This window comes from Salmo trutta, chromosome 7 (assembly GCF_901001165.1).
Source record: "Salmo trutta chromosome 7, fSalTru1.1, whole genome shotgun sequence".
In the NCBI taxonomy this organism is placed as follows: domain Eukaryota; kingdom Metazoa; phylum Chordata; class Actinopteri; order Salmoniformes; family Salmonidae; genus Salmo; species Salmo trutta.
Window position 1 is genome coordinate 20,371,053 of NC_042963.1, and position 12,621 is coordinate 20,383,673.

General features: G+C 43.5%; 1 protein-coding gene across 14 annotated transcripts in view; it reads left to right on the forward strand.

The window, feature by feature from the left end:
• Window positions 1-11,422, forward strand: part of ppip5k1b (diphosphoinositol pentakisphosphate kinase 1b) — a 64,347-nt gene extending 52,925 nt beyond the window's left edge. For all 14 annotated transcript variants that reach the window (XM_029758306.1, XM_029758308.1, XM_029758309.1 and 11 more), the window contains 3 exons: window positions 5,672-5,809; window positions 7,019-7,138; window positions 10,580-11,422. In XM_029758306.1, coding sequence (XP_029614166.1) covers window positions 5,672-5,809; window positions 7,019-7,138; window positions 10,580-10,680 — 359 coding nt within the window. In that variant the 3' untranslated portion in view covers window positions 10,681-11,422. The remainder of the gene's footprint in view (window positions 1-5,671; window positions 5,810-7,018; window positions 7,139-10,579) is intronic.
• The last annotated feature ends 1,199 nt before the right edge of the window (window positions 11,423-12,621 follow it).

The following is a 12,621-nucleotide window of genomic DNA, read 5'->3' on the forward strand; positions in this document are numbered from 1 at the left end:
ATCACGTGTAACAACACCTGCACAGGATCGGTACATCCGAACATCACACCTGTGGGACAGGTACAGGATGGCAACAACTGCCAGAGTTACACCAGGAACGCACAATCCCTCCATCAGTGCTCAGACTGTCCGCAATAGGCTGGACTGAGGGCTTGTAGGCCTGTTGTAATGCAGGTCCTCACCAGACATCACCGGCAACAACGTCGCCTATGGGCACAAACCCACCGTTGCTGGACCAGACAGGACTGGGGAAAAAAGTGCTCTTCACTGACGAGTCGCGGTTTTGTCTCACCAGGGGTGATGGTCAGATTCGCGTTTATCGAAGGAATGAGCGTTACGCCGAGACCTGTACTCTGGAGCGGATCGATTTGGAGGTGGAGGGTCCGTCATGGTCTGGGGCGGTGTGTCAGCATCATTGGACTGAGCTTGTTGTTATTGCAGGCAATCTCAATGCTGTGCGTTACAGGGAAGACATCCTCCTCCCTCATGTGGTACCCTTCCTGACATGACCCTCCAGCATGCCACCAGCCATATTGCTTGATCGGTGCGTGATTTCCTGCAAGACAGGAATGTCTATGTTCTGCCATAGCCAGCGAAGAGCCCTGATCTCAATCCCATTGAGCATGTCTGCGACCTGTTGGATCGGAGGGTGAGGGCTAGGGCCATTCCCCTCCAGAAATGTCTGGGAACTTGCAGGTGTGTGTTGTGTGTGTGTGTGTGTGTCCAAAAAGGGATGTAGCAACTACAGAATGTCCCTTTTAAAGTCTATCAAAAGTGTGCGAGTTTGAAAACATGTCCATTAGACCTATGGATTACATTTGTATCATCATTAATTAAATAGAGCAATAAATGCCCCACTTTTATTCCATAGGCTGGGACCGCACTGTGCAGCTGTTACGAGCACATTTTTCACTGGCTGTCCACTGGTTTCAAAAACAATGATTGATAAGCAGCATAAACTTCTTGAATTCAACCATTATTGGGTTCAAATACACATTTGGATTTGTGATCATTCATCCGCAACAACCACAATCCGTAAGGCGCAAATAGCTAAATGAGAGCGCATCAGTGGGATTCACATCAATGCGCTATGTAGATAAAAAAGAATAAGTGATATCCGTATCGCCGTAGACTACACCACTGCTCTCATCCTTACCTTCAAGCGTTTATTCAAGTTGGATAATATTTGGATGCTGACAGCAGTCGTACCATTGGAAGACATAGCTTGGACTGTAGCCTACAAAAGCCTATTCCTGCAATCCATCAAACCCATTTGGTGCGTCATCATAGTGGTCTTTGACTTCTGGCCAGACTTGATCAGGTGGAACAAACTTAAACTTGTGCCTTTTTTCCCAATGCTGATTTAGAATGTCATTGAGAAAACAGGAGTGCCAAATGTTTTTTTTTTTTTCCTTTCTGAATTTAAAAGTAATCATCTAGTTTTTAAAAAGTATCTAATCTGATTACAATAATTTTGCTTGTGAAGGATTACAGTTACCGTTTTTTGTAATCCCTTACATGTAAAGGATTACATGTAAGGGATTACAAATCTGTTACTCCCCAACCCTGCCTGTAATGTATTGCTTGAGCTTATGCAAGGACAAACAACGACTGCACAAATACACTACATGACCAAAAGTATGTGGACACCTGCTTGTAGAACATCTCATTCCAAAATCATGGGCGTTAATATGGCATCGGTCCCCCCTTTTCTGCTATAACAGCCGCCACTCTTCTGGGAAGGCTTTCTACTAGATGTTGGAACATTTCTGCAGGGACTTGCTTCCATTCAGCTACAAGTGCATTAGTGCAGTCAGTGTTCCAATTCATCCCAAATTAGTTTGATGGGTTTGAGGTCAGGGCTCTCTACAGGCCAGTCAAGTTCTTCCCCACCAATCTCGACAAACCATTTCTGTATGGAACTCGCTTTGTGCACGGGGGCATTGTCATGTGGAAAAAGGAAAAGGCCTTCCCCAGACTGTTGCCACAAAATTGTCTACAATGTCATTGTATGCTGTAGCGTTAAGATTTCCCTTCACTTGAACTAAAGGGTCTAGCCCGAACCATGAAAAACAGCACCAGACCATTATTCCTCCTCCACCGAACTTCACAGTTGGCACTATGCATTCGGGCAGGTAGCGTTCTACTGGCATCCGCCAAACATAGATTCGCCCGTAGGACTGCCAAGATGCTGGCATTGTGCATGGTGATGTTAGGCTTGTGTGCGGTTGCTCAACCATGAAACCCATTTCATGACGCGCTCGACAAACAATTCTTGTGCTGACGTTGCTTCCAGAGGCAGTTTGGAACTCGCTACGTGTTTCAGCACTCCGCGTTCCCATTCTGTGAGTTTGTGTGGCCTACCACTTTGCGGCTGAGCCGTTGTTGCTCCTAGACGTGTCCACTTCACAATAACCGCACTTACAGTTGACCGGGGCAGCTCTAGCAGGGCAGAAGTTTTACGAACTGACTTGTTGGAAAGGTAGCATCCTATGATGGTTGAAAGTCACTGAGCTCTTCAGTACCAGCCATTCTACTGCCAATGTTTGTCTATGGAGTTTGCATGACTGTGTGCTCGATTTTATACACCTGTCAGCAACGGGTGTGGCTGAAAATAGCCAAATCCACTATCTTGAAGTGGTGTCCACATACTTTGGAATATATAGTGTAGTTCTATGTAGTGTGTAGTTCTATGTTGTGTGCACTTCCACGATGTCTCACAGGTAAGTGAATGAATGGTGCAGTGTAGATTCAGTCTCCTCTCACTGCATCTGGTATGTGAGCTGAATTTGATATCCATATGGAAGGGAAAGGCTGCAGCACAAAGAGGGGGAACTAGAGGTGGAAAGACTGGGAGAAGAAACGACGGAGCTAGACAGACCGAGGCAAGCAGAGAGAGAGAGGGGAAAGGCAAAGGGAGCTATAGATCAGGGGCCATATCCACGAAGCGTCTCAGAGTGGGAAAATGGTCGCAAGTGCTGAGAAATAGAGCCTTTTACTCCTACTCTTAAGGGTAAAAATAATAGCTATATATGTGTCTTTAGTCATACGAGTACTACCTAGTTGACAGATATTTGGGAGACCTCCATTAGCTGGCCTAACCAGTTAACAGTTAACGGCAGGTGTCTTGATTATAGAAAAAAGGCATATTCTTCGTTTCTTTTCTTATGATCCGCTATGAAAAGCCATCTGACACTTACTCCTGAGGTGCTGACTTGTTGCACCCTCGACAACTACTGTGATTATTATTATTTGACCATGCTGGTCATTTATGAACATTTGAACATCTTGGCCATGTTCTGTTATAATCTCCACCCGGCACAGCCAGAAGAGGACTGGCCACCCCTCATAGCCTGGTTTCTTCCTAGGTTTTGGCCTTTCGAGGGAGTTTTTCCTAGCCACCGTGCTTCTACACCTGCATTGCTTGCTGTTTGGGGTTTTAGGCTGGGTTTCTGTACAGCACTTTGAGATATCAGCTGATTGATTTGCACTTTTCGCACCAAAGTACGTTCATCTCTAGGAGACAGAATGCGTCTCCTTCCAGAGCGGTATGACGGCTGCGTAGTCCCATGGTGTTTATACTTGCGTACTATTGTTTGTACAGATGAACGTGGTACCTTCAGGAGTTTGGAAATTGCTCCCAAGGATGAACCAGACTTGTGGAGGTGTACAATTTTTCAGAGGTCTTGGCTGATTTCTTTAGATTTTCCCATGATGTCAAGCAAAGAGGCACTGCGTTTGAAGGTAGTCCTTGAAATACATCCACAGGTACACCTCCAATTGACTTAAATTATGTCAATTAGCCTATCAGAAGCTTCTAAAGCCATGACTTCATTTTCTGGAATTTTCCCAGTTGTTTAAAGGCACAGTCAACTTAGTGTATGTAAACTTCTGACTTGGGCTTTTGACAATTATTTCACAAAGACTATTTCACATGATATGCCTAAATACTTATAACTCATAACCATTAGGCTAATAAATAATCACTTATTTTTATTATTTCAAGTTGTCCCTTTGGAGCGCAATATCACATTGTTAAAAAATTAGCTTTGAAGGCATCCATGTTAACTTTGATTGTGTTAGATGAAAATGATAGACCCTTCAAAATGTTTAATGCAAGTGACTTGATGCCTACTGTGCCCAAGCGATTTAGACTTTTTAAACAGGAGTGACGAGCTGGTTGATATAACAGTAAATCTATCAAAATTCTGCTTTAAACAACCATCAGAATTGGTTTAAAAAGAAATGTTATCCATGCCAATATATTAGGGAAGAATTAAGAGTAGGCAAAGTGATTGTGTCAAACTAAAAATATGTCAAACGTTTTACAGTCACGTTCATTGTGAAAAATCTGTCAGTGCCCTTTAGCAAGGCACTTATCTCTAATTGCTCCTGTAAGTCTCTCTGGATAAGAGCGTCTGCTAAGTGACTGAAATGTAAATTTTGTGTGAAGCATGCTATAGAGTTCACAACTGGCGATGCCTCTGCGATTGGTTATTCCCCATATTTTCAACATTGTCAGCAATCACAATTTTTCATTTGCGGTACATCAAACTATTGTAATTACCAGCTGAGAACTTTTATGAATTGATTTTACACCTGGCTCAGTTTCTGAGCAGTGTCTTAACATCCTAAAACCTACTCTGAGCTGGAAGTTTTTGTTGTTGTCTTAGAACATGTTTTAACAGGATCCCTAGGACCTTTTCGTAGATGGGTACAGGCTTTTTCCACAGAAGTCAGGGTCGATATTCTTTAGCGTTGTCCTTCGGAGACTTTGGCAGGCAAACCCTCATGTTCTACTCTGACCTTGGCTTGCCCAGATTTAATGATGATGTTGGAACTGCTTATGGCTGAAGCTCAACAAACTCAAAAGTTCCAGTAAAGCTTTGCCACAGTGTGATCGTTGGGGTTGGTGGCAGTCCATCCTGACTAAGTTGACTGGTTATTTGTGGCTTATCTCTTGAGAAATCACATTAACACGTTGATTAATCTCAATTAAACTGTCAGTCTGTAGGGGAAGATTAACATATCAGCGGAAGACTAGAATGCAGACCGTCGAAGCTGTTTGTGCGGATCATTTAAAAGTACTGTTGGGATTTAATGTACAACAGGTTGGACAGTTCTGGGAGAAATGCAAGGCTGACTGCATGTATTCTGGGAAATGGATGGATGATGCGTTGCTTGAACTCATCCATTCCTTGTGTTTGTGTGGTGATATCGCTTCCATCGTGGTGTTCTTTTGGGCTGCAATGTATGTCAAAGGATTGAATGGCCGCACAGGCCGTGTGTGTGTGTGTGTGTGTGTGTGTGTGTGTGTGTGTGTGTGTGTGTGTGTGAAGGCGAAGGCTGTTGTCACACAACACTAGGCCTCGGCGCAGGACTTGTACACCGTTCGCAATGCAAAACAGGTCTTTAGTTGAGTCTCTATGGCTTGCTACTTTAGTGTGAATGACTTGGCTGGATTTTGGCATGGTCCTCGCACGGTGCACTGCAGGACGCCCATGTCTACCTTTCTCCATCAAGTGACGTCACATTGATGTCAGATGGTTTAATTACCAGAAATGGTGGCCCGGGCCATTGGGGAAGGGGCTACATGCTGTATTACTGTATCACCACTTCTCCTTGATCAGATGGAGGGGTGGTGCAACTGTGTGTCTCCTCTCTGCTGCAGGCTTTGAGGGCTGCTCCATGGTGCCCTCTATCTACCCACTGGAGACGCTGCACAACTCGCTGTCCCTCAAGCAGGTGGACGAGTTCCTCAATGCTGTGTGTGAGGACAGCAGCGATGCCCACGCTAAGACCATGAAAGGTAGGTATTATAGTCAAGGTAGGTATTTGGCGCTTTCCAGAAGCAACATGCCTAGCTTGCACACTACAGACCTGATCCACGTTCTGTTTGTGCTGTCATGCAAACTCCTATGGTCATTGGCGTGATAATGACCATAAGAGTTGGCAAGACAGTTACAAACAGATCTGGGAACAAGCTAACAAATACATACACTATAAATACAAAAGTATGTGGACACCCCTTCAAATGAGTGGATTCAACTATTTCAGCCACACCCGTTGATGACAGTTGGATCAAATTGAGCACGTAGTCATGCAATCGCCATAGACGTGCTACCTTTCCAACAAGTCAGTTCGTCAAATGTCTGCCCTGCTAGAGCTGCCCCGGTCAACTGTAAGTGCTGTTATTGTGAAGAGGAAACGTCTAGAAGCAACGACATCTCCGCCACGAGTTGGTAGGCCACACAAGCTCACAGAACGGAACCGCCTATTGCTGAAGTGCTTAAAACCGTCCTCGGTTGCAACACTCACAACCGAGTTCCAAACTGTCTCTGGAAGCAATGTCATCACAAGAACTATTCGTCGGGAGCTTCATGAAATGGGATTCTATGGCCAAGACTAAGATCACCATGCGCAATGCCAAGCGTCAACTGGAGTGATGTAAAACTGTCCGCCTTTGGACTCTGGAATCACGCTTTACCATCTGGCGGTCCTATGGACGAATCTGGGTTTGGCGGATGCCAGGAGAACGCTACCTGCCCCAATGCATAGTGCCAACTGTAAAGTTTGGTGGAGGAGGAATAATGGTCTGTGGCTGTTTATCCTGATTTGGGCTAGGCACCTTAGTTCCAGTGAAGGGAAATCTTAACGCTACAGCATACAATGACATTCTAGACAATTCTGTGCTTCCAACTTGTGGCAACAGTTTGGGGAAGGCCCTTTCCTGTTTCAGCATGACAAAGCCTGGTACATACAGAAATGGTTTGTCAAGATTGGTGTGGAAGAACTTGACTGACCTGGGGGGGAACTTCTCCATATTAATGCCCATGATTTTGGAATGAGATGTTTGCTGAGCAGGTGTCCACATACTTTTGGTCATGTAGTGTATATTTTGTGTCCGAGTCATCACTTTCTTTCTCAGTGGCATATAATACATATCCCCTGTAGGTCTCCTAATGTAATGTTTAGTAGTGTACATCTTATATAAATAACATTTATCGCTTCCCTCCAGCTCTCTCTGTCTTATTCGACACGTCAAGCCAGGGGTATGGCCAGGCACACACCTACCCCCCACCAAAGGCCCTCTCCTCCTCAGAAACTCCTGTTCGGCCCCCCACCCACCCACTATGCTGTGAGTATACTGACCTCCGTGTTCTTCCGTGTCCGTCCGACCACCACCCCGAGCCCTTACCCAGATTGGTGTAAGCAGTATGGTGGATTGTTTTAGGACCCAACACCACAATAGCAATGCTTAGTCTTAGCCACACTTACATTGTCCTAGAGGAGGGTTGTGTTCAATAGGGCATGCGATAGAAAATGTTTTTAAAACATAATAAATCCCATTAGTACCTCCCCGTTTTCAGTCTGTTTTCTTCCGTTTGTTGCCTATTACTGCCTAATGATCATGACACGGGCTAACAGCCTAACCAGCACCCATAACCAGAGAGAGTTTTTTTTTCCCACTTCATGAGATTTAAAAAGCCTGCTTTGCTGGGCCTTAAACTGTCAAACTAAATGAGAACCTTGTGTTTTTGTCTTTCATCGCCAAGAGGAGAGGCGCGATCAATTATGACTTCAGTAAAGTAGGACTCGGCATAATAACACCACTTAGTTTAGCCCGAGCCGTCTCCGATTCGCCACTGGGGTCCGTTGTTGTCGGTGCCCCCCCCCCCCCCCCCTTCCCTCCCTTCCCACTCGTTGTGCCTCCAGTGGGCTACATGGTGATTCATTTGGCCCTTTACCAGTATTTTAGGATTGCTTCAACAGCTGCTGTGAGCTGCTTTCTGTCTCTCTTTCTCCTCATAACCCATTTAATGTCTATTATGGTGTGGAGGAGGAGTAGAAAACATGCTGGATGTTAGAAGTGTCGCTTAGATGAATAACAGTTTTGTTTTCATTTGAGGTGGCGTGACATTGTTTATTTTCCCAATAGTAAGTGCAACTGAATTAAGTACAGAAGTAGCTATTCAAAATATTGCCTAGTTGGACCATTATTATTGTTCCAGCTGGCTGATAGGTGTTACTAGGTAGGTAATGTTAAACGTAGCATAGAGATTTTCAGAACAACCTTTTAATTGGCAATACTTCCTCAATTCTCAACTTGGAAGACAACACATCTTCTAAACTTCCATGTCTAATTGCAAGGGGTTTGTTTGAATTTAGAACATTCTCTGTTATTCAATTAAATCGATTTTTGGCTCCATGAAGTAATCCAACAATGTATATTCCGCCATCTTGTCTATGTACAGTCTTCTCTCATTGATTGAGACAAGTGGGTGTCCACCCCAAAGTGCTGCATGTCATGATGACACTCGTCCGTCTGTCAATGAGAGAGAATTTGAAATATGTGATGACCACCTCGATTCGGTCTTATGTAGCAAAATTATAAAATTGTGTTTTTTTACATTGGATAAAAGTAGAGACTCAGAGCTAGAAAATGGTATATCATACACTACAGTTGAAGAACAATGGGAAAGTAATTATGCTTTGAAAGTTGATAAACTTGTAACTTACTTTTGAGAAAATGGCCCTTGAACTGTCCAGTAGGTGTACCAAAACATTTATCTTTGTCTACAACCATTCAGCATCGTTCACACCATCTTAAGTCTTAGCCCCACCCATCTCTTTAAGGATTCACACGTGAGGCCATGTGCTAAACAGAGTGAGTAAGGTAGTGTAGTAAACAACCAATGATTTCAAGACTAAAAGTGGTGAAAGTAGTAGCCTACAATAACGAATAACTCCAGGTAAAAATACACTTTATCTAGTCCTTGGCCTATATCCTAATCTGACTTTGGTGCAGGTCATGTTCTTCACATTACAGTCTCTGGTAAACACAATGTCAAATAAAATACAAAGTTGATTTGTCACATGCACAGGATACAGAAGGTGTAAACAATATACTGCAATGGTTACTTGCATAGTAGCAATATCAACAACAAAGTGTCCAGATAAAATATTTTATCATTATTAGATGACGCTTACCTGACATACTTGTCTAAATTGATGGGTCATGTGAAGTAAATTCTATAACCCCCGGCCACATCTAGCTAAGTGGGGCGGCAGGTAGCCTATTGGTTAGAGTGTTGGACTAGTAACCGAAAGGTTGCAAGATCGAATCCCCGAGCTGACAAGGTAAAAAAAAAAAATCTGTCATTCTTCCTAGGCCGTCATTGAAAATAAGAATTTGTTCTTAACTGACTTGCCTAGTTAAATGAAGGTAAAATAAAGTGGATGGGTCACTATTGTGTAGACAATTGTACACATATTCATGAAATACAAGAGATGACAGTAATCACCCCTGGCTAACTTGTTGGGTCATGTAGCTAGCTAAACAATGAACTGGGATAATCCCAACACATACTACTACTAACCAATACAAACATTGTCATAGCTGTAGTATGAATCTGCAGGTAGCTAAAGCTAACCAACCTGCTGGAGCTGCCCTGGTCAGCTGTAAGTGCCGTTATTGTGAAGTGGAAAACGTCTAGGCGCAACATTGGCTCAGCCGCGAAATGGTAGACCACACGAGCTCACAGACCGGGACCGCAGAGTGGTCAGTTTGTCTGTCCTCGGTTGCAACACTCACTACCGAGTTCCAAACTGCCCCTTGGATGCAACGTCAGCACAATAACTTTTAGTCGGGAGCTTCATGAAATGGGTTTCCATGACTGAGCAGCCGCAGCACACAAGCCAAAGATCACCATGCGCAATGCCAAGCGTCGGCTGGAGTGGTGTAAAGCTCGCCTCTATTGGACTCTGGAGCAGTAGAAACGCGTCCTCTGGAGTGATGAATTACGTTTTACCATCTGGCAGTCCAACGGACGAATCTGGGTTTGGCGGATGCCAGGAGAACGCTAGCTGACCGAATGCATAGTGCCATCTGTGAAGTTTGGTGGAGGAATAATAGTGTAATAGGAATAATAGTGAAGGGAAATCCTAACACTACAGCATACAATGACATTCTAGAACTTTGTGGCAACAGTTTGGGGAAGTCCCTTTCAGCATGGCAATGCCACTGTGCACAAAGCGAGGTCAATACAGAAATGGTTTGTTGAGATCTGTGTGGAAGAACTTGACTGGCCTGCACAGAGCCCTGACCTCAACCCTATCAAACTCCTTTTGGATGAATTGGAACGCCGACTTTGAGCCAGGCCTAATCGTCCAACGTCAGTGCCGAGCCTCACTAATGCTCTTGTGGCTGAATGGAAGCAAGTCTCCGCAGCAATGTTCCAACATCTAGTGGAAAGCCTTCCCAGAAGAGTGGAGGCTGTTATAGCAAAGGGGGGACCATCTCCATATTAATGCCCATGTTTTTGGAATGAGATGTTTGACGAGCAGGTGTCCACATACTTTTGGTCATGTAGTGTATTTGTATGTGGTTGGATGGAGAGAGATGGAGGCGAAACAGATTAAACACCAATAGTTGAGTTTCACCCAGGACTATGCCCAATAGCTGTGTGACTGATATTCTAATTTCCCCAATTTCAATCACAACTCAATTACTTTCACCTAATATTTGCCCTATTTATGTTTGTGTGGGTCTCTTTCTCTTTTCATTGTGTGTGCGCAGTAAGCAGTGGCCCCCCCAGCACAGTGTCCAGTGCAGGGCCCTCCTCCCCCACCTCAGTGAACCCATCAAAACCAGCCATACACTTCAGCTTCAGTGAGTAGTCCGCAACCCCCTCACCGGATCCCACAGAGGAACCGCAGGACAAGCCAACACCTGGACCTTCAGAGGCAGCCATTGTTTATCCATCCATCGACACTGTGCCCGTCAACCTATGAGTGCCTTCAAACTATTGTTAGTAATCACAGTCACATACAGTGCTGGACCCTGAGGACCGTTCGTCCTATTTTGTGGACAAAAACAAACCAAAACCCTCAGGCGGATTGTCTGTCCAACCAACACTGCCCCATTTGAGCGACAGCCAGGGGAGCCTATGGCCAGTGTCCTCGGCAGGGTATAGACCGGCCTGAGGCTGGATGCATCCCTACAGCCCATCTGTCTGTCCTTGATTCAGACTGCCTGCTGATGTGGTTGCTGAACAGAGACAATGGGAGACACTAGCTGTTTTTCCTTGCTTCATCCATATCCTATTCTATATGGAACCATATATATATTCATACACACACACACACACACACACACACACACACAAACTCTGTCTCTGCAGGAGTACCTCCTTTCTCAGAGACGGGAGGCAGGTACAGAATATTCTACACCAGTCATGGCAGACATAATTATTGGCATACAGGTATAGTTGAGCCAGTTGATCAAATATGGACTGCTTTCTCAGTTTTGTTGTGTGTCCCTCTTTTTATATTCTGTTTTGGGGTGGCTGTACTTTACGTGATTTTGGGGGGGAGGGTACAATACGATACAACAGGAATACTGTACACTGAGTATACAAAACATTAAGAGCACCTGCTCTTTCTATGACAGACTGACCAGGTGAATCCAGGTGAAAGCTATGATCCATTATTGATGTCACTTAAATCCACTTTAATCAGTGTAGATGAATGGGAGCAAACAGGTCAAAAAAGGATTTGTAAGCCTTGAGACATTTGAGACATGGATTGTGTGTGTGTGCCGTTCAGAGGGTGCGTAACTCAATATTAGGAAGGTGTTTCTTTCTGGTATACTCAGTGTATGTTTCCTATCATGTCTACACAGCATTTTGTCACAAAAGAATACACAACTCCATATTTTATATACATAATTGGTTTTATGTTTGAGTCCCATGTGAAATATATTTCATATCCTTATCTCAAACATACCAAAAACATAAACAATACACGTGTCTCAACGCCTTACATAAAAGTCTGTGGTAAATATCTTTTTTACAGTATTTCAAGGGTTAACCACTCCAGAGGAAATGGCTATACCTTTAGGCTTCCTCAGTCTATACTGGATTGGGTCCTCAAACTATTTTGAACATTTCTGCTGTCTTGCCAAAGTTATGTTTTCAATGTTAATTTAAACGATTGTGTATCAAATGGTGTAATACATATTATTTGGGCATCTGTATTGTCCCAGTGGGGATAAATAAAGTTGAATTGAATATGTATTTATGGATGAAAATCAGCTTTTTAGATGGAAGGTATGCATTGAATCGTTTTTAACAAAAACAATGGTTTTCTTGTACAGTAATTCTCCAAATTGTAAAACCAAAACGTTTCTATGGATTCTGAAGAGAACGTGAATGTCATTGTATTTGCAGTTGGTATGTAGTAGTCTGTATTCTATTTCAAGCTCTCAACTGCACTAATGTAAAACTAGCACCTGCTCAATCTGTAGAACAAAGCTTTATTTTTCTTTGAGTTTTCTTCACATTGTTTTTCTTGATAGTAATGATTTATTTAATGACTGGTGTTTATAGGTGAAATTAGGACAGTTTTTTGTTGTTGTGGTTATTTAATGTGCCATGTAATATCAGCCAAAGAGAGTTGATGCTGTATAGAATCCTCTCCTTAGACGTTGTCTTATTAAGGTCTAGAAATAAAACACCAAGGTTGTTTTATTAAAAGTAATATCTGATTTCTGAAGGTTGTGGTTCTTCATTAGTCTCAGGCAATAAAAATCTATTTTAACAAGTCTAATAGGGGCACTTT